General features: G+C 42.0%; 3 protein-coding genes across 5 annotated transcripts in view; all 3 read left to right on the top strand.

Moving 5' to 3' along the window:
* Positions 1-20,798, top strand: part of LOC127625863 (tudor domain-containing protein 3-like) — a 636,076-nt gene that overhangs the window by 458,818 nt on the left and 156,460 nt on the right. The gene's annotated exons all lie outside the window — the stretch shown is intronic.
* LOC127625871 (VIP peptides-like) lies at positions 2,743-8,298 on the top strand. Of its 3 annotated transcripts, XM_052101295.1 has the most exons (7): positions 2,757-3,589; positions 3,849-3,961; positions 5,132-5,230; positions 7,135-7,239; positions 7,419-7,550; positions 7,656-7,684; positions 8,045-8,298. In XM_052101295.1, exons 2-6 carry the CDS (start codon positions 3,855-3,857, stop codon positions 7,657-7,659), a joined length of 447 nt encoding a protein of 148 aa, XP_051957255.1. In that variant the 5' UTR covers positions 2,757-3,589; positions 3,849-3,854; the 3' UTR covers positions 7,660-7,684; positions 8,045-8,298. The 3 variants fall into 3 exon arrangements, with proteins under 3 accessions (XP_051957257.1, XP_051957256.1, XP_051957255.1); XM_052101296.1 differs by having other exon boundaries at positions 2,749-3,961; XM_052101297.1 differs by lacking the exons at positions 7,656-7,684; positions 8,045-8,298 and having other exon boundaries at positions 2,743-3,589; positions 7,419-7,554.
* LOC127625865 (equilibrative nucleoside transporter 1-like) overlaps positions 20,534-20,798 on the top strand; it is a 33,773-nt gene continuing 33,508 nt past the window's right edge. Inside the window, exon 1 of the mRNA XM_052101284.1 lies at positions 20,534-20,679. The gene's annotated coding sequence lies outside the window, so the exon portion shown is untranslated. The remainder of the gene's footprint in view (positions 20,680-20,798) is intronic.

Raw genomic sequence — 20,798 nt, 5'->3', positions numbered from 1 at the left:
ACTATTTTCTTCCGGTGTTCGGGCAAGCGATAGGGACAGCTATATACCACCTGGTATACCCGGGTTTGGTCTCGATGTGGTGCTGGATGAGGTTCGTACGACCTGGTAGAGGGGAGAACACGTCTGCAAATTCTTGTTGCAACTTGTCAACCCCTGCAAGCTGAAACAGCATGTGATCCGGAGCCTCCTTGGTCAGGAGAGAGCCCTGGCCATGACCCCTGACATACGCACCCATCTGCCCACCCCCCGGGTTCTGAAAATGGGGGCGGAAGATGATGCTGAGGCCTTCATCGACCTCTTTGAAACAATGGCGGAGATCTCGGGCTCCGGCTTCCATTACTGTCCGGGGAAGCCCAACTTGCTGCCCAACAGTTGCTGGCGGCTAATCTCCTGGGTCGCAGTGCAGAACAGTATTGCCAGCTGTTCCGGTTTTTGAAGCTGGGGAAAAATGACCGCCCGTTTGCTTTCTCCCAGCGGCTCCGAGACACGTGCCGGAAATGGCTGCTGGCAGGGAACCCTAACGTCGGGGGAGTGATCGACCAGTTGGCACTGGAGCAGCTGATTCATGGACTGACGTGTCGTTTTCTCTCCCCCACTGCCCTTGGCGTCGATTTTTATCTACTCTTTCTCGTGCTTACTGAAATTAGAGACAGGTGTTAGACATAATTTGGCTCAGGCATAAGTGCTCTTACTGCTTCCCTCTCTCCGGATGGTCACTTGACCACACCCCCACTGCCACAGAATCAAATAAAGGTGGCTGTAAAATTGGGTTTTGTACCCTGCTCTCAAATCAAGTCCAGAAAATTCCATAGGTCTGCAGTGGAGGCATCATGGATATTAGGGCTGTGTATACAGATTTCCTATTTCAATTCCGTTTGAATTCCATTTCGCTGCTTTTTGCAGATGATGTGGTCTTCATGTCATCATCAGTCCGTGACCTTCAGCTCTCACTGGATCACTTGGCAGGCAAGTGTGTAGCGGCTGGGATGAGTATTAGCACCTCTAAATCTGAGGCCATGGTTCTCAGCAGGAAACCGATGGAATGCGTACTCCGGGTAGGGAAGGAGGTATTGCCCCAAGTGAAGGAGTTCAAGTACCTCAAGTTCACGAGCGAGGGACAATGGAGTGGGAGGTTGGCTGGAGAATCGGGGGCAGCGGGGGCGGTATTACACTCGCTCTATCGCACCATTGTCATGAAAAGAGAGCTGAGCCGGAAGGCAAAGCTCTCGATCTACCGGTCAATTTTTGTTCCTACCCTCACCTATGGTCATGAAGGCTGGGTCATGACCGAAAGAACTAGGTCGCGAGTACAAGCGGCCGAAATGGGTTTCCTCAGAAGGGTGGCGGGCTTCTCCCTTAGAGATAGGGTGAGGAGCTCAGTCATCCGTGAGGAGCTCGGAGTAGAGCTGCTGCTCCTTTGCGTCGAAAGGTGCCAGTTGAGGTGGTTTGGGCATTTGGTAAGGATGCCCCCTGGGCGCTTCCCTAGGGAGGTGTTTCAGGCACGTCCAGCTGGGAGGAGGCCTTGGGGAAGACCCAGGACTAGGTGGAGAGATTACATCTCCACACTGGCCTGGGAACACCTAGGGGTCCCCCAGTCAGAGCTGGTTAATGTGGCTCGGGATAGGGAAGTTTGGGGCCCCCTGCTGGAGCTGCTGCCCCTGCGACCCGACTTCGGATAAGTGGTTGAAGATGGATGGATATATGAAAGAAATTCTGTCTCAGCTAAAGCTGTTACTTATAACGGGGAACTTACAACAAAGTGCATTCCGAAACTTTCAATTTGACCATATCTATATATATATATATTTCTCATCATTTTGGTCACATTTTAGCTTTTTCAAAATGCACAAATCCATGGATTCCATCAATAAATATAATATTATATTGCTTTAACTCTCAACAAACAGTGAAAGGATGTTGAGCTTCTTTGCCAATATACTAATCAATGACTGGTTAGTGAAATCTGAACATTTACCAGCCAGTGGCTTATCACAGACATTTTTAGTTGCATTCCGTAAAATTTGGTCTCATATTTGAGTGATTTACTCGCATAGTAGAGAGCTGTGCATAGTAAAAATCGATCTTGGGATTTAAGAATCAATATAAAGACTGTTCAACTGAAGATTGCGATGCATCGGAAAATCTATATTTTTACCCAGTCCTATTGGATATCAAATTATTTACTAATTAACATTACATTTACACTTATGCATTTGGCAGACGCTTTTATCCAAAGCAACTTACAGAGCCCTTATTACAGGGACAATCCCCCTGGAGCAACCTGGATTTAAGTGCCATACTCAAGGACACAATGGTGGTGGCTGTGGGGATTGAACTAGTGTCCTTCTGATTATCAGATTTCCAGTTATGTGCTTTAGTCCCCTGAGCAGACCCTAGTTTCCCGGTGGGCCGACGTACTTTGGGGCCAATCAGGGGTGGACTGGCCATCGGGAGAACCGAGCTGGACGGTGGGTCGGCCGCGAAACGGGCCGAATGGGCCACGATAAGCTAAAATGAGCCGGCACGTTATGCAGAAAAGGACATGATTTAATCACGTACATCACATCTATTCTTCTTAGTTTAGTTCATTAATTCTTTGTCAGAAAACACATTTTGTTCACGTTATTTCAACATAATGGAATAAAGTTATTTTTAAACAACTCAATTAAGGAGCTTCAAAGTGATTTTGTGTCCCTAACATGATTCATTTTCTCAGTTTTACTCAACATGTTTTTTTTTGTTATGTTACTGATTTACTGGATGTAAGGTTATGCTAGTCAGCTAACTTTTAGCTAGCAATAGCATACATTAGCATGCTAAATGCTAAGAGATATTTGCTCCTTGATTAAAGCAATAATGTTATAATGTAATCTAGTAGAGTGCATATTTTATTAATTTACATTAATCGCAAGCACAGAAAACAAGTTTAGAAGAGAAACACGATTTATTTGTGACGTTGTGTAGATCAGAGTTAGTAAGTAAGAGAGTTAGTAAAACGGACAGCCTGTGTTTTCACATTTTGTTTTGTTTTTCCATGCACGTCTATGGCATTTTTTGTTTTAAATCATCTGTTTTAGCTGCATGATTTTCAAGTTTCATTCACGACTGCAGGACCGACGTTACGGGACGAGTTGCACACCAAAGTTGGGTGACGGGTTTAGGCTATGAGCAATAATAACTGTTGATATAATAATAGCACCTGACTGTTCAGAGAGAGACAGATGTAAAATAATAGCTAACTTCCGATGATAATGTACCATCAGTACCATGACTATCATGAGGGTTAACAAAGAAGTCTAATGAGTCAGCATCACTCTCAACTACACGTTATTCCACAAACTCAATTTAAGTTTGACCACCAGATCACCCAGTGCATGTATTCTGCTGGGACCATCATGACGTAAGACAGACGTTGAGCAGTCTTCAGTAAAGTGAATAATCAGGTGTATAAAAGCAAGAGGCCAGGAGAGAGAGACAGACAGAGGAACACAGACAGACAGGAGCTGCAGGGAAACTAGTATTCATTTGTGCAGGTGTCAGCACCGTGGAGAGCTCGTATACAACTCAGGAGTGACAAAACATCTCTACTGTGAGTACTGTTGTTCTTAAACATTATTAGGACTATATAACATAGAAAATCCATGCTTTTTGAAAACATATGGGTAACATGATGTGAACTGTTTTTCATAATTGGGAGTCTACATGGAATATTTGAAGTTTTAAGTCATTTGTTACACTTAAAGTGATTCAAATGTGGAGGGGGAACAAAACTTAAATAGTGAGCGATAAATATACATTTCCCCTTATACATATCTCACTTGTTATGTGTGTTCTGCACTGGTTTACAGATAGCCATGACTATACTGAGCAGTGGTCAGATGCTTCTCTTTATTGCGATCTGCAGTGTGTTCTGCTGCGGGACTCTTGCACTGCCTGCGATCTCGTCATATTCTGACATGAGGTGAGAGATACAGTTATTATCCATCATATCAATAAACAGCTCAAATGAACCAGCTACATTTTATCTTTACACTTCCTAAAACGTTCTTTGTGTTGGTTCAATGTTCTTTACACTTGCACGCTCAAAACAGTCATAAACATTTTGCAAACTAAAATAATTGATCTGCGTTTTCCATGAGTTTATATTAAAATGTTGTTAAAATTTAATATATAGTATAAATGTGTAATATGATAATAGTGGCAACACTTTACAATAAGGTTGTAAACATTAACATTAAAACAATTGTTAAACATGGACTAAATATGAATAATACTTTTGACAGCAATTATGAACTGTTTAACATTAAAATGTGTACACATTAACATTAACTAATGCATTATGAACTAACATGAAATAGATCAATAGTAAATAAACAATCAATAAAACTAATGATCATTGTTATTTAATGGAAATGTTAACTAATCATTGTATATGATTTTTCATATAAAGGTATGCAAAGCCTTTGACTACTCCCTAAAAGAGATGAATGAAGTGTTGTGAGATATCTCACTGCTCTCTGTGGCAGCTCTAGACTCTGTAAACAATAAACAACAATGTGTCCGTGGGCCGCTGACAATGATGATTTCTGCCTGTCAATCATTTCTCATAGTGTTGAAGGTGCAGCAAATTATTGAGGCTTAATGTCATTGTTATGCCGTAATGCTCAACATTTGTTAGTTGAGGGTGCTATTGTGCTGCTGTGCTGCACATATCGGTCTCAATAAAGCTCATTCGGTATCTTTGGAGTGCAAGAGGGGCGTGGCTAATCGCTCAGTCTGGTGAAAGTCGCTTACTGCACCTTTCTATTTACAACCAATTTTCTTAAAGGTGTATCTAACAACTCATTTCTTGCTCTTTTATGTTTTAGAAGATCTTATTCTTTAATATTAGATAACTATTTTCGGTAACATGAACTAACAATGAACAATTGTATTTTTATAAACGAACCAAGATTAATAAATATTGTAAAAATGTATTATTTGAACATTATAGTATAAATATAAACTATATAAGCTAATTTATAAATAAATATGTTACAATGTAAACGTCTGAAACAACAAATGATCCGTTCTTTTAAAAGTTTATTTGCATAATGTTCATGATTTGTGTTTGCATCTTGAATTCTTCTAGATCAGATGGTCTTGATGAAGATGACTGGAGCAGAGACCCGTCACTACAAGATCTAGATGCATATAAACTCCTGTATGACATCACAAACACAGTTGAGAGGTAAACACACTCTCACACACACACACACACACACACACACACACACTCTCACACACACACACACACACACTCACACACACACACACACACTCTCACACACACACCTCACACACACACACACACACACACACGTAGTGTTTCCATGTTTTATGGGGACTTTCCATAGACATAATGGTTTTTATACTGTACAAACTTTATATTCTATCCCCTAAACCTAACCCTACCCCTAAACCTAACCCTCACAGAAAACTTTCTGCATTTTTACATTTTCAAAAAACATAATTTAGTATGATTTATAAGCTGTTTTCCTCATGGGGACCGACAAAATGTCCCCACAAGGTCAAAAATTTCGGGTTTTACTATCCTTATGGGGACATTTGGTCCCCACAAAGTGATAAATACACGCTCACACACACACACACACACACACACACACACACACACACACATGCTCACACTCACAAACACTCTCTCTCTCTCTCACACACACACACACACACACACACACACACACACACTCACAAACACACACACGCACACTCACTCTCTCACACTCACTCTCTCTCACACACACACACACACACACACACACACACACACACACACACACACACACACACACACACACACACACACACACACACACACACACACACACACACACACACACACACACACACACACACACACACACACACACACACACACACACACACACTCACTCTCTCACACTCACTCTCTCTCACACACACACACACACACACACACACACACACACTCACACACACACACACACACACACACACACACTCACACACACTCACACACACACACACACACACACACACACACACACACACACACACACACACACACACACTCACAAACACACACACGCACACTCACTCTCTCACACTCACTCTCTCTCTCACACACACACACACACACACACACACACACTCTCACACACACTCACTCACTCTCTCACACACATACACACATACACACACACACACACACACACTCACACATGTTGTGTTTCCATGTTTTATGGGGACTTTCCATAGACATAATGGTTTTTATACTGTACAAACTTTATATTCTATCCCCTAAACCTAACCCTACCCTAAACCTAACCCTCACAGAAAACTTTCTGCACTTTTACATTTTCAAACACATAATTTAGTATGATTTATAAGCTGTTTTCCTCATGGGACCGACACAATGTCCCCACAAGGTCAAACATGTCAGGCTTTACTATCCTTATGGGGACATTTGGTCCCCACAAAGTGATAAATACACGCTCACACACACACACACACACACACACACACTCTCACTCTCACTCACACACACACACACACTCTCACTCTCACACACACTCACTCTCACACACAAACTCTCTCTCACACACACACACACACACACACACACACACTCACTCTCACTCACACACACACACTCACTCACTCTCACACACAGACACACACATACACACACTCTCACTCACACACACACTCACTCACACACACACACACACACACACACACACACCTACACATTTATAACAATTTATTACAATACATCAACTTTTATTTACAAATCACTTCTTGCTATATAGTCTATTAGAGAACATGACTTCGCATTAATGGTGTTAGAAACAATGTACTGAGCTGTGCATGCAGACCTCGACGTTTGGTGCTCAAAACAAGGTGACGGTAACAATCAACAGATCATTTGTTTGAATCAGGGATAGATTATGACTGACAAAGGCCCTGGGGCCAATTATCTCCAAGGGTCCCCCTCCACTGTTGTTCAAAACAATTATGAAGAAACAAATGACTGATCATAAACCAGGTTACAATCAAATTAAACGATGACGTTTCTTTCTGTATTCCTTCTAGACCAACGAGACACGCTGATGGACTCTTCACTAGTGGATACAGCAAACTGCTCGGCCAACTTTCTGCCAAAGAATATCTCGAGTCGTTGCTGGCAAAGCGAGTCAGGTGACATTTCCATATGCATATTACAGATGTTTAAATCATTCTGTGTGCTAAAATGTCAACGTGCTGAATATCACAAGATAATTTGTTATCTGTTGTGACGGCCGATTCAATAAAGCTTTTGAGTTCCCAAAAGCTCAATTAATAGTGAGACGAGGTCATTTCCTGTCTGTGTGCTGTAGTGATGAGTTGGGTGTGGAGCAGATGCCAGTGAAACGTCACTCAGACGCCGTCTTCACAGACAACTACAGCCGGTACCGTAAACAGATGGCGGCCAAGAAATACCTCAACTCCGTTTTAGCAGGAAAGAGGAGGTAGGGCTGGAATAGGTTTGGACCCCACAGTGGTCTGACTGAATAACATGGTCTTTCAGTGTTCATAACTATGTCTGATTATTGAGTATTTGATCTCTTCTATAGGTGATGCACTCATTGATATACTCTAACATGTAAGTATCTGTATACTGTAATATAGTTCTGTGTACTTCAACCATTCCTGAACCATCCAGAGCAGAAACATGACAGCTGTAATGACTAATAATTAAGTGTCCGAGTTAGCACCGAATGAGTTGCTTTGTATGTTCCTTTAATTGCCGCCTAAGTAGGCAGCTCACTAGGTTTTGGAACAATGCAGTCTATAACTGTAACTACCATGGATAAACTACAGTGCCACAGTGATGTGTGAGATTATAGAAATAACTTGGTTGAGATTTATCAATTAATGTCTGACATACTTTAACACTGAAAATCTGCGGAGAATGTATGATATGATATTAAATCAAATGAAATGTTTTCAATTTGTTTTTCAGATTCTATAGGTGATGTGGACTGCAAGACTTCACTCTTTCTCTATATTGATATTATATATTGAAGCTTACAGAGACAGAATTCACAAACACGACACAAACTCATTTAAATCTCTATAATTCAGACTCGTCTGTATTGGTGTATCAAAGACAGCTTGTTAAATGATATTTTCTGATCTTTTTTTTGTGTTGTTGACAAAGCCGTTTCATCTACCGAGATCTACTCCTGTAAATGAACTCAGAATAAAACAATAAAGATGAATGGTTTATAAAAAAAATCAAAAATTCTGCCCCTTTCATGCATAATATGATGTGATCAACTTTACATTACATTGAGATTAAGGCCATAAACTACACAAAAAGAGCAATCGTGTGAGTGTGTACTGGTTTGAACAGTCATTTAAAACTTTGTTTTAAAGGGATATTTCACCCCAAAATGAATAATTTTTTCCATGATGCATCTCAGATTTGTGTGACTTTTTTTCTTCTGCTGAACACAAACGAAGGTTTTTAGCTCTGTAGGTCCAAACAATGTAATGAATTGTGACCAAACTTTGAAGCTCCAATGCAGCATAAAAGTAATCAATAAGACTCCAGTGGTGAAATCCATGTCTTCTGATGTGAGCCAATCGGTTTTGGGTGAGAAGAGACCAAAATATAACTCCTTTTCATCATATATCTTGACATCTGTAGTCTATTTATGTGCAGTCACACACAGACACACACACACACACACACACACACATGCACGCACGCACACACACACACACATGCACGCACGCACACACACACACACATGCACGCACGCACACACATGCACATGCACACAAACACACACACATGCACGCACGCACGCACACACACAAACACACACACATGCACGCACGCACACACACACATGCACGCACGCACGCGCACACACACACACACACCTGCTCTCACACACACACACACTCTCACTCACTGCATCACTCACACACAAGCTGTCTCTCTCTCTCTCTCTCCCACACACACACACACACACACACAAACACACACACATGCATGCACGCACACACACACGCGCTCTCACACACACACTCTAACACACACACGCGCACACACACACTCTCACTCACTGCATCACTCACACTCACTGTCTCTCGCTCTCTCTCACACACACACACACTCTCTCTTTCTCTCTCTCTGCATCACTCACACACACTCTGTCTCCCTCTCACACACACGCACACACACTCTCACACGCTGCATCACTCACACACACTCTGTCGCTCTCTCTCACACACACACACACTCTCTCTCTCTCTCTCACTCTCACACACACACACACACACACACACTGTGTCTCTCTCTCTCACACACACTACACACACACACACACACACACACACACATATTTCATTTCATACAAAGGTGTAACTACAGGCCTCAAAGACAAAGAACAACTGACTCTAACAAGGACAGAAAGAGATATGGAAGACCAGATGTGCAACTAAACAAGAGGATAAGTACATCAGAGTCTCTAGTTTGAGAAATAAACGCCTCACATGTCCTCCGCTGACAGCTTCATTGAATTCTACCCGCTCAACACCAGTTTCATGTACAACAGTAAAGAGTACTGTAAGGTGCGTGACTATACATTGTGATCAGTTCAATGCCACTTTGGTGAATAAAAGTTCCAATTTCTTTCAATAAAAGCGAAATCTGTACATTATTCCAAACTTTTTGCTGCCAGTGTTTTATCGATAATAAACAGGACATTTTTAGATTATCAATGTGTGAAAAAGACATTTATCCCAACTTAAGGCACGATTTCAAGATTTCAATCTCAAATACACTTGTCACATGCCCAGGGTGCTGGATGGTGCTAGGAAGTATTAAATAGCGCCAATATTTATAGTAAAAATGCAGTTACATTTTAGTCTGTTCTCACCAAAAACTGATTGGATCACTTCAGAAGACATAGATTAAACAACTGAAATCGTTTGGATTACTGTTATACTGTTATTACTTTATGTGCTGGTCACCATTCACTTGCATTGTATGGACCAACAGAACTGAGACATTCTTCTAAAAATCTTCATTTGTGTTCAGCAGAAGAAAGTAAGTCACACATCTGGGATGGCATGAGGGTGAGTAAATGATGAGAGAATTTTCAGTTTTGGGTGAACTGTTTCTTTAATTTTGATTGTAATGTTTAATCATTAAATTCATTCACTCATTCATTATCGCGATGACAGCAGAGGGCGCCCTTATCAGCAAATATCTGAAAGTCTCCTCCATGTTTCCTATAGAACTGAGCAATGTTTGGAACAGCATACTACCATACTGTATATAGTACCACTCTTACAATTTCTGCACAATACCGTAACACAGCATGCAATAGTAATGTCAATACCATGGTTAAAGTCATAGTTCAAATTTGATTTAATGCTTCAGATGAATTTGTTGTTCTGGTTAAGACATTTTCAAACTCGGATTGTGTTGTGTCCATGGGAGAGTGGACAAAATGCAAGACATCCTCTCAGCACACATTGACCTTTGACCCGTCAGTGAGGGTTCTTAAAAATCTAAATGATCCAACGTTTGTGGTTGTGAGCATTCCTATGGGAGTAATCTACAGATAAAACCCTGATGGTCTTTGAACTTCTGCTGTTGTCAGACACACGTACATCTGTGACAGGTTTGCACTCCTCTATTTGCTTTCTCTGACCATAGATTAATTATTTATATGCTTCCTATTATTGTCCAATTCATGTTTCATGGATGTTTATAGCTTTTTCGATATGAAACTGTTTTATTTCGTTTTTGACCAATATCGATTATTTTTATGTTGAAATGTCTGAAAACCAGCTTTTAATAGTTTAATTTCTGCATTGCTACAATAATGAATCAACAATCATTAGTCAACAAGAATAAAACATAACGTGCATATTTAAAAAATATATATTATGCCAATGTATCTATGCCAAGTTGTTTTGCGATACATGTTTACAGATTTATTGTCTTCTTTATTTTGGGCTTTCTAATATTTAACAATAATGAATGGCTGTTGTGGAAAAGTGTTATTAATATAGTTATATTAAAATAATATTAATATTAAATAATATTAATATTAAAGCTTAGTTTTTTGGACTATATAAATGGTCGCAAAATTATTTTGGGCTATGTTTAATGAGAATGAATGGTTGTTGTGTACATAAGGTTATCAATCAATACATTAAATAAGTACATTACGCACAGTTGTGTAATGTCATTGTTGGGTTCAACCCCCGAAATGGTGCCATTTTTTCAGTAGACCCGATAAATTAAGTATTATAGTATGAACATTGGTATCTAATAATGTATCAGTGTTTTCAAAAGATACATAAATCAAATCAGTAATATCCACAATGGAAATATGCTTTAAAAATCTGAGATTATCTGTCTAACCGATTATCGGTCAAACTGATAATCTAACATTTTTAAAGAGTATTCCCACATTGCAATTTTTGTCTGGTCCAGCTCTGGTCCACGTAATTTGTTTTCCCTTGGCCCACATACAGCAATGAATTACGGCCCTCTAGTGGCCAAGATCTGGATTTTCAGACAAGGGCCACGCATGGGCCATATCTGGCTCAAATCTCAGCCGATCAGTAGCCCATAAACGGCCCTGCACTAGGCCAATGTCTTTTACAATGGTGGTGTGGATGTGTGCCACCTCCGCTCACTGTGCCAGGTATCATAGCTGACTGAGTATTTGGTGAGACTGAGGATTGCCTTGATTAACGCCAGATCAATGGTAAACAAGTCTTTTAACCTAAATTACTTTTTTGACTCGTGTGGCTTGGATATTTTATTTGTCATTGAAACGTCTCGGGTTACTTAGCTGTAACCCCTGTTCCCTGAAAAAGCGGAACGAGATGGCGCGCTGATTAGCGCTTTGGGAACGTCTTTAGGAGTGAGCAGCTATGAATATGCGTGCAACACGTCAATGAAATTGACTGATTAGAGAGTAGTAGAGGGGACATTGTGCTGTCTGTGAGGCGAAGAGGTCCACTTCCGCTCTGTAAAAATCTCCACCAGATTGTTTCACTACCTCGGGATGGAGGTTCCACTCCCTCATCGGTATTTACTGTCTGGACTGTAAATCTGCTCCCTATTCAGGCATCCAGGGATATAAGCTGCTCTGATTAACAGGAGCTTGCTCTGGGCCCAAAGTGAGGAACCGAGGTCTGAACCACATAGAAAGGGTATGTAGCATGCGGCGCGTAACCCTTATCAGCCTTAGGGGACTGGCCCTTGGATGAAATCCCCTGGCTTTGAGCCACAACTGAAACGGTCTCATGTGCAAAAGGCCAAAGGGGATCACAGAGGATGCAGTTGCCATGAGACCAAGGAATCGTTGATACTGATGAACAGTGCAACCTTGGCCTAGCCTGACTTTGCTCAGGGTGTTCTGAATGGACCTGATTCGAGCGGGAGACAATTGTGCCCGATTGAATTCCATACGATCCCCAGATAGGTAGTTTTCTGAGTGGGAGGGAGGACGCTTTTTCTTGGCGTTGAGCCTCAACCCCAGAGAAACCAAATGAGCTAGGACGATATCCCTGTGCTGTTATGCCAGTTCTTTTGACTGTGCTAGTTTCAGCCAGTCATCTATGTAATTCAAAATGCGGATGCCCCGGAGTCGCAAAGGAGCCAGTGCTGTATCCATGCATTCCGTGAATGTGCGGGGTGATAAGGCTAGACCGAATGGAAGAACCCGATATTTGAAAGCTTCGCCCCCGAAAGCGAACCTCAGGAACTTCCTGTGTTGTGGCAGACTTTCTCTATGAAAGTGTGCGTCTATGAGATCAGTCGTGACCAACCAATAGTGATGTTGCATCTTGAACTTGAACGCCCTCTGAGCATTTCAAGCCTCGAAGGTCTAAAATTGGATGCAACCCTCCATCCTTCTTGGGGACCAGGAAGTATCACTGTAGTAACCTGACTCTCTCTGGAAGGGTAACATGTTCTATGGCCCCTTTGACCAAGAGATTTGCAGTTGTTCCCACAGTAGACATGCTTGTTCCAGTTTCACGGTAGTGGGAACCACGCTGTTGAAACGCGGAGGACGGAATTCTGAATTCTGTAGCCTTTTTCTACTGTTCTTAGGGCCCTCATAGAAACACCTGGCAGAAGTTTCCACACTTTAAATTCTGACACTTCCTGTTGAGGGGATGTCGAGTGTCCCGCGTCCTGGGCTACGGAAGGAAGCAACGGAACACCCAACATTTAGCTGGAAACCGCTAACTCCCGAAACGCCAGAGGCGGCGGAAATGGAGCGGTTTTGTGGGGGTATCAGGAGGGTATAGGTCGATGTTTTACACAACCCATCCCAAGGGGGGGCTACCCCCACGGCTGGGCGCAAGACCGTCGGGGCTTTCTCTTCTTAGAGATGACTGTCCTGAGGTCTTGCTTTAGGGGATGCTTAGGGGGACGAGCCGGATCCCAGACTCTGCGAAGGGGAACGCAGTTCACCACGCTCTGTGTTTGAGCCTCCCTTCTAGAAGGACCAGGGTGGGGCTGGGTGGCCAGAGGCCCACCCCATGAAGGCTTCCTCATGGCTTTTCGCCTCCTGGAACATGGTGATAACAGTGTTCATGGTGTCACCAAATAGGCCAGAAGGCGAAACCGGGGCATCGAGGAGGAACACTTTGTCCCTGTCTTTGATGCCTGAAAGGTTTAGCCATAAGTGTCTTTCTGTGCTGACCAAAGCAGACATAGACCGGCCAATGGCGTGAGCCGTCTGTTTGGTCGCCCAGAGAGACAGATCTGTGGCACGACGAAGCTCAGCAAAAGCCTCTTCGTCGACCATACTGCCCGCACTCAAGTCCTTCAGCAGGTCAGCCTGGTACGCCTGCAACACTGCCGTAGTGTGCAGGGCAGCACCAGCATGACCTGCTGCCTGATAAGCTTTTCCCATAAGTGTGGAGGTGGTCCTGCACGGCTTTGTAGGGAGAGTGGAGCATGCTTCAGGCTCATGAGAAGGACCTGCTGGATCTGGGGAGAAAGCGAGCGATAGGGACGGACCTGTCTCTCCCTCCTCAGCCAGATCCATGCGAGAGCCCCACGATGAAAGAGCAGCATGCTCTTCCCCCCAAACACACAAAACAAAACTGGTGTGTGTCCGTTTCAGCCATAGAGCATAAACACGGGAATACACACTGCTTGCTTTGCTTCACACTGATTCTTGGAAAGGAGAAAAGGTTTTCTGCGCACTGCCTAACAAATTCTAACTCCTAACAGAGGAATTAACGTTCTGACAGCTTGAGAAGCACAACACACACAGAGTGGTTTGAAGACAAAAGACCTGATGAATTTAATTGACGTGTTGCACACATTCACAGCTGGTCACTCCTAAAGATGTTCCCAAAGCGCTAAATAAGCGCAGCATCAAAGTTTAGCTTTTGATAGGGAACATGGCTTACGCCTGAGGATTTGAGCCCCTACTCTGAACTTTTACCTCCACAGTGTACATTCTTTTAACTCTCCTCATAATTTGGTTCAGGGAGGAGGGCTGGCTTCTATTTTTAAAGACAATTTAGATTTATGACTCTAATGACTGATGTATGTAGTAGCTTTGAACTCCAACTGTTGGTGATCGCAGTGATATACCGACCACCAAAAACTCACAAAGATTTTATCAGTGAGTTTGCAGAATTTCTTGGGGGTATCATTCCGAATTTTGACAGACTGTTCATTCTTGGGGATTTTAATGTTCATGTGTGTTGTCTGTCAAACTCATTGGCAAATGAGTTTATCAACCTCATTGATTCTTTTGATTTAACACAACTGGTGAAAGGCCCCACTCTTATACACAGTCATACACTTGATCTTGTATTATCGCATGGCTTATCTATTGGTAACATTGATTTATGCGATTATGTTGTTTCCGATCACATCCCTATTCTGTTCACTGTTCCCCTCATATCTCATATTGACAAGTCTGCTAAACCTATGCGTTGGACTTGGATATTTACATCTACTACTAGTGGTGATTTTTCAGCAGCGTTTAGGCAGCAGGGTGTCTCAGTCCTGTGTTCTCTCTACCCACGACCTGAGTGCCGATGAACACCTCAGCTGGTTTAACTCGGTCTGCGCTACTATACTAGATGCAGTGGCTCCTCTAAAGCCCAAACATCACAAACCTAAGTCTGAGCCCATGCTGAATGACACCTCCTGTGGTCTTCAACAGGCATCCAGAAGAGCTGAGAAAGTGGAAGAAAGACAAGCTCCAGGTCTCCTATGAAATTCTCAATTCCAGAGAGCTGTGAGATCAGCTGAAGCAAAGTACTTTTTTGACCTCATTGAAAAGATCCGTCACAGACCTAGAACCCTCTTCACTATTATAAACGCTGTTGTAAGTCCTTCTGTCAGAATATATCCAGCTGAGTCTTCAGCTATGTGTGAAAGCTTTTTGCAATTTTTTGTTGACAAGATTATTAACATCAGATTGAACATTATTCCCTCTACTTATGACCCCTCTGTCCCCTCCACTTGCACTGCTGTTCTTAACACATTTGAAACTATTTCACTTCCTCTTTTACAAGAATCCAATGGTTCCTCTTTCAGTGTTATTACCCAACATCTTTTTAAACAAGTTTTTGATGATATAGGGCCCAATATTTTAATTTATATAAATAAGTGCCTTCTGCGATGGACTGGCGACCTGTCCAGGGTGTCCCCCGCCTTTCGCCCAATGTTAGCTGGGATAGGCTCCAGCCCCCCGCGACCCTGTACACAGGATAAGCGGTTGATGATGGATGGATGGATGGATGGAAATAAGTGCCTTGAAATGGGATTTGTACCCAATTACTTGAAGAATGCCTCTGTTAATCCCCTTCTTAAAAAGCCAAATTTAGATCCTAATTTTATCTCATTTTAGACCTGTTTCTAATCTCTCCTTCATTTAAAACATTTGAGAGAAAACAAGTTTTCAGTAGCTACACGGTTTCTTAGAAGACAATAAAATCTTTGACGTTTTTCAGTCAGGTTTGAGAAAATACCACTCTACTGAGATGGCACTAGTAAAGGTTTTAAATTATGTGTTTTATCTACTGATTCTGGTAATTCTGCGCTTGTGCTTTTAGATTTGAGTGCTGCCTTTGATACAGTTGACCAAGATGTCCTGATCTCTCGTTTCAAGAAATGGTTCACCCAAAAATGAAAATTATCCCATACTTTACTCACCCTCAAGACATCCTGGGTGTATATGACTTTCTTCTTTCAGCCAAACACAATCGGAGTTATATTAAGAAATATTCTGGCTCTTCCAAGCTTTATAATGGGAGCGAATGGTACCTTAGATTTTGAAGCCCAAAAAAAAACACATCGTCCATCAAAGAAGTAGTCCATATGGCTCCAGGGGGTTAATAAAGGCCTTCTGAAGCGAAGCTATGTGTTTTTGTGAGAAAAATATCCATATTTATAACATATTTATATCATGCGTGAAAAATGTTGGTGTGTTCTTTGATAATGCTCTTAAATTTGACAAGCAAGTCAACTCTAGTTTTTTCCATTTACGAGCATTGGCCAAGGTGATGACTTTTCTTTCTGTTAAGAATTTTGAAATGTCAATTCATGCTTTTATTAATCAACAGCTTGACTATTACAATGCACTTTATGTGGGTATTAATCAATCATCTCTTCCCATTTGCAAACTGTACAGAATGCAGCTGCTACACTTGTGACTGGTGTCAGTAAACGTCAACATATCACCCCTGTTTTAGTCTCCTTACTCTGGCTTCCAGTTCGCTACAGAATTGATTTCAATGTCCTACTCCTCGTTTATATGAGGTCCTCATACCAGCTGTTATTAACAGTCCCAAGAACTAGACTAAAATTAAGAGGAGACCGTGTGTTTGCTGTAGCTGCACCGCAGCTTTCGAATAACCTGCCCGTTTTTTATTAGAACAGCCACAACTGTATACGAGTTTAAATCAAAGCTCAAAACATATCTTTTTTCTATAGCATTTCACCATGATGTCTGCTGCTTTACATGCTATGTATTGTTTGTATTGTGTTTTATAATAGTCCCTCATCGTGTACTATATTATGTACATACATGTTATGATATTGTGTACAGCACATTGGTCAACTGTTGTTGTTTTTAATAGTGCCCTATAAATAAAAGGGACATTGATAATGGTGACCAGAACTCAGAAGGTCCAAATTCTCTACCTTTGACCAGCCAAGGCCAGTATGTGGCTTAATGTCAGTTCCACACCAGAATGTGCAAGTGTAGATTTACAGTAAAAATGGACTTAAATATTGATCTGTTTCTCACCCACACATATCATATCACTTCTGAAGACATGGATTAAACCACTGGAGTCTTATGGATTACTTTCATGCTGTCTTAATGTTATTTTTGGACCTTCGAGGTTCTCATCACCATTCAGTTGTGTTGTATGGACCAACAGAAAGACACATGCATCTGGGATGGCATGAGCATGAGTAAATAATAAGAGAATTTTCATTTTTGGGTAACCATTCCATTAAAGACAGTCATTTTGCAGGACAAAGCATATCAGAACATTTTACAAGTTGAATAAATAATTAAATCGCAAATTAACAAATTCTTACACTTTCTTTGGTCTTGCCAAGACGCTCGTCTCAGTGGTGACAGACCCTTGAGAGTTGGGAAGAGATGAGTGAAAAATATGCCATCCACCAGGCAGTTCTTATAGTCCGCACACTAAACGAGACAGAGAGAAATCTAACTGACTTGTTTACTAACGAATAAACAGATATTTCACTTGATTCGCTCAACATAAACAGAATCTACAAGATTGCACCAATGTGAAAATTATAGCACAGCATCCATCTTTCTTCAGATTATTCCTCATTTGTAATTGCCTTGACGACATTTTGTTTGGTGGACACATACAGTACATCATGTATACAGAGCCGCCATTGCCAGACATGGCCCATCTTTGACAGGATGTCTGCATTTGCCAACATGAGGGCATCAGTGCCAGATTGAGGCCACACTTGGGCCAAGTCCGTCTGATATGTGGGTTGCTGTTGTGGATTGTTTAGACCAGGGATGTCTGAATTTTTTGGTCGGGGGCCAGAGGACGTACTGGAAGAGAACCACTCCATACAGAGGCCATTCTGGAAGAGAACCACTCCATACAGAGGCCGTTCTGGAAGAGAACCACTCCATACAGAGGCCGTTTTGGAAGAGAACCAATCCATACAGAGGCCGTTCTGGAAGAGAACCACTCCATACAGAGGCCGTTCAGGAAGAGAACCACTCCATATAGAGGACGTTCTGGAAGAGAACCACTCCATACAGAGGCCGTTTTGGAAGAGAACCACTCCTTACAGAGGACGTTCTGGAAGAGAACCACTCCATACAGAGGCCGTTCTGGAAGAGAACCACTCCATACAGAGGCCGTTCAGGAAGAGAACCACTCCATACAGAGGACGTTTTCAGAGGACGTTCTGGAAGAGAACCACTCCGGAAGAGAACCACTCCATACAGACGCCGTTCTGGAAGAGAACCACTCCATACAGAGGCCGTTCTGGAAGAGAACCACTCCATACAGAGGCCGTTCTGGAAGAGAACCACTCCATACAGAGGCCGTTCTGGAAGAGAACCACTCCATACAGAGGCCGTTCTGGAAGAGAACCACTCCATACAGAGGCCGTTCAGGAAGAGAACCACTCCATACAGAGGACATTCAGGAAGAGAACCACTCCATACAGAGGCCGTTCTGGAAGAGAACCACTCCATACAGAGGCCGTTCTGGAAGAGAACCACTCCATACAGAGGACGTTCTGGAAGAGAACCACTCCGGAAGAGAACCACTCCATACAGAGACCGTTCCGGAAGAGAACCACTCCATACAGAGGACGTTCTGGAAGAGAACCACTCCATACAGAGGACGTTCCGGAAGAGAACCACTCCATACAGAGGCCGTTCCGGAAGAGAACCACTCCATACAGAGGCCGTTCCGGAAGAGAACCACTCCATACAGAGGCCGTTCCGGAAGAGAACCACTCCTTACAGAGGACGTTCTGGAAGAGAACCACTCCGGAAGAGAACCACACCATACAGAGAACGTTCTGGAAGAGAACCACACCATACAGAGGCCGTTCTGGAAGAGAACCACACCATACAGAGAACGTTCTGGAAGAGAACCACTCCATACAGAGGCCGTTCTGGAAGAGAACCACACCATACAGAGAACGTTCTGGAAGTGAACCACTCAATACAGAAGAGTATGCTTGGTTCACACATCTCTGTGGCGCTCAATAAACTCTGTTTCTCTCTCACAACAGCAGCTCCACTCAGATGTGAGGTATCGGGACATTTTAACAAGAGCAAGCACATGAGTGAAGTGTCTAAGTGGATGTCAATCCTTTAATAAATTCTTTCTGTGTGATCATCATTCTATTTCTAAAGTCTCTCGTGGGTGCATCGGAGCAGTTAGAGGGCCACAGATGGCCCACGGGCCAGACTTTGGACACCCCTGGTTTAGGCAAATAGAACATGTTTGGTCAGGATATTCCAGAACAGAACAGAGCAAATGAGGGTGAATTGTAATTAGTGTTATGCTAATATAAAAATGGCACCTTTTTGCTATATAAATGGTCACAAATATAATTGTGGGCTATGTCTAATGAATGGCTGTTACAATGTTTTTGCAATAAATATATTAAATAAGTATGTTACTTTACCTTACTTTAGACACAGTTGTGTAATGTCATTGTTGGGTTTCAATCTTTAGAGACCCAAATGGTGCAATTCTTCGATACTATATGAGTCAATAAATTTTGTATTAAAGTACGGAAATTGATAGCTAATAATGGATCAGTCAAACTGATTATAAGTAACCGCAACGGCAATATGCTTCAAAAATTCTAGATTATCTGTCAAACCGATCATTTCCAATTGTTTAAAGCATATTGCTGTTGTGGATTGTTTCGGCAAATACATGATCTTTGGTCAGGATATTCCAAAACAGAACAGACCAAATGAGGGTGAACTGTAACCAATACAGGAAATGTAACATAAATGATTAATCAATATGAGGAATGGACGATAATCGCACCCAAAGTCTTAATGGGTTGTTAATGATTCTCTAAACTATCAGTTGGACAAACAGCATTGCATCACGTCCCAGAGGTAGAAAGCACTCTGTGAATTGTATTAATTCATTTACTTGCTTTTTATTCATTAAGTGAACATTTCCTTTCTGTAATTACAGCATTGTTACTTATTGTGACTCTTCGGTGTCAATCTACAGTTTTTGGTCGGGAAGTTGGTTGAAATTTCATTGCATGCTGTTTTTTTGAAAACATTACAATAAGAAGTTATTCATTTTAGTTCACAAAGTTTGTGTTAAAACTACTTTTGTGAACTGTTCACAGAATCCAAACAGAACATGGCTGGTTTGTGTCACTTCGACTGCTAATATTTGGTTTCTTGTGAAGAGCAGGAAAAATTTGACATCAACGTGACAACATAAGGCATGTAGCAGTATAAAGCATTGCGTAATAATGAAAATGCAGAGCAAGCTGCACGTTTAGTGAGAGACGACTGCCAAGACTACCAGACGTGGAAAACTGTTTAGGTTGCTGTATGAAGCCTCTAAGCGTTCTCAGTAAGTACGTTCTACTTTCTGTAAACAGCTGATTATGTCTTGTAAAAGGAGAGTAAGTCATAAAATACCAGTCAAAAGTTGGAACACACTTGACTTAATTTATGTCTCTTGTGATCTTA

The sequence above is a fragment of the Xyrauchen texanus genome, chromosome 32 (genome assembly GCF_025860055.1).
Source record: "Xyrauchen texanus isolate HMW12.3.18 chromosome 32, RBS_HiC_50CHRs, whole genome shotgun sequence".
In the NCBI taxonomy this organism is placed as follows: domain Eukaryota; kingdom Metazoa; phylum Chordata; class Actinopteri; order Cypriniformes; family Catostomidae; genus Xyrauchen; species Xyrauchen texanus.
This window is presented reverse-complemented; position numbering and strand designations above follow the sequence as displayed.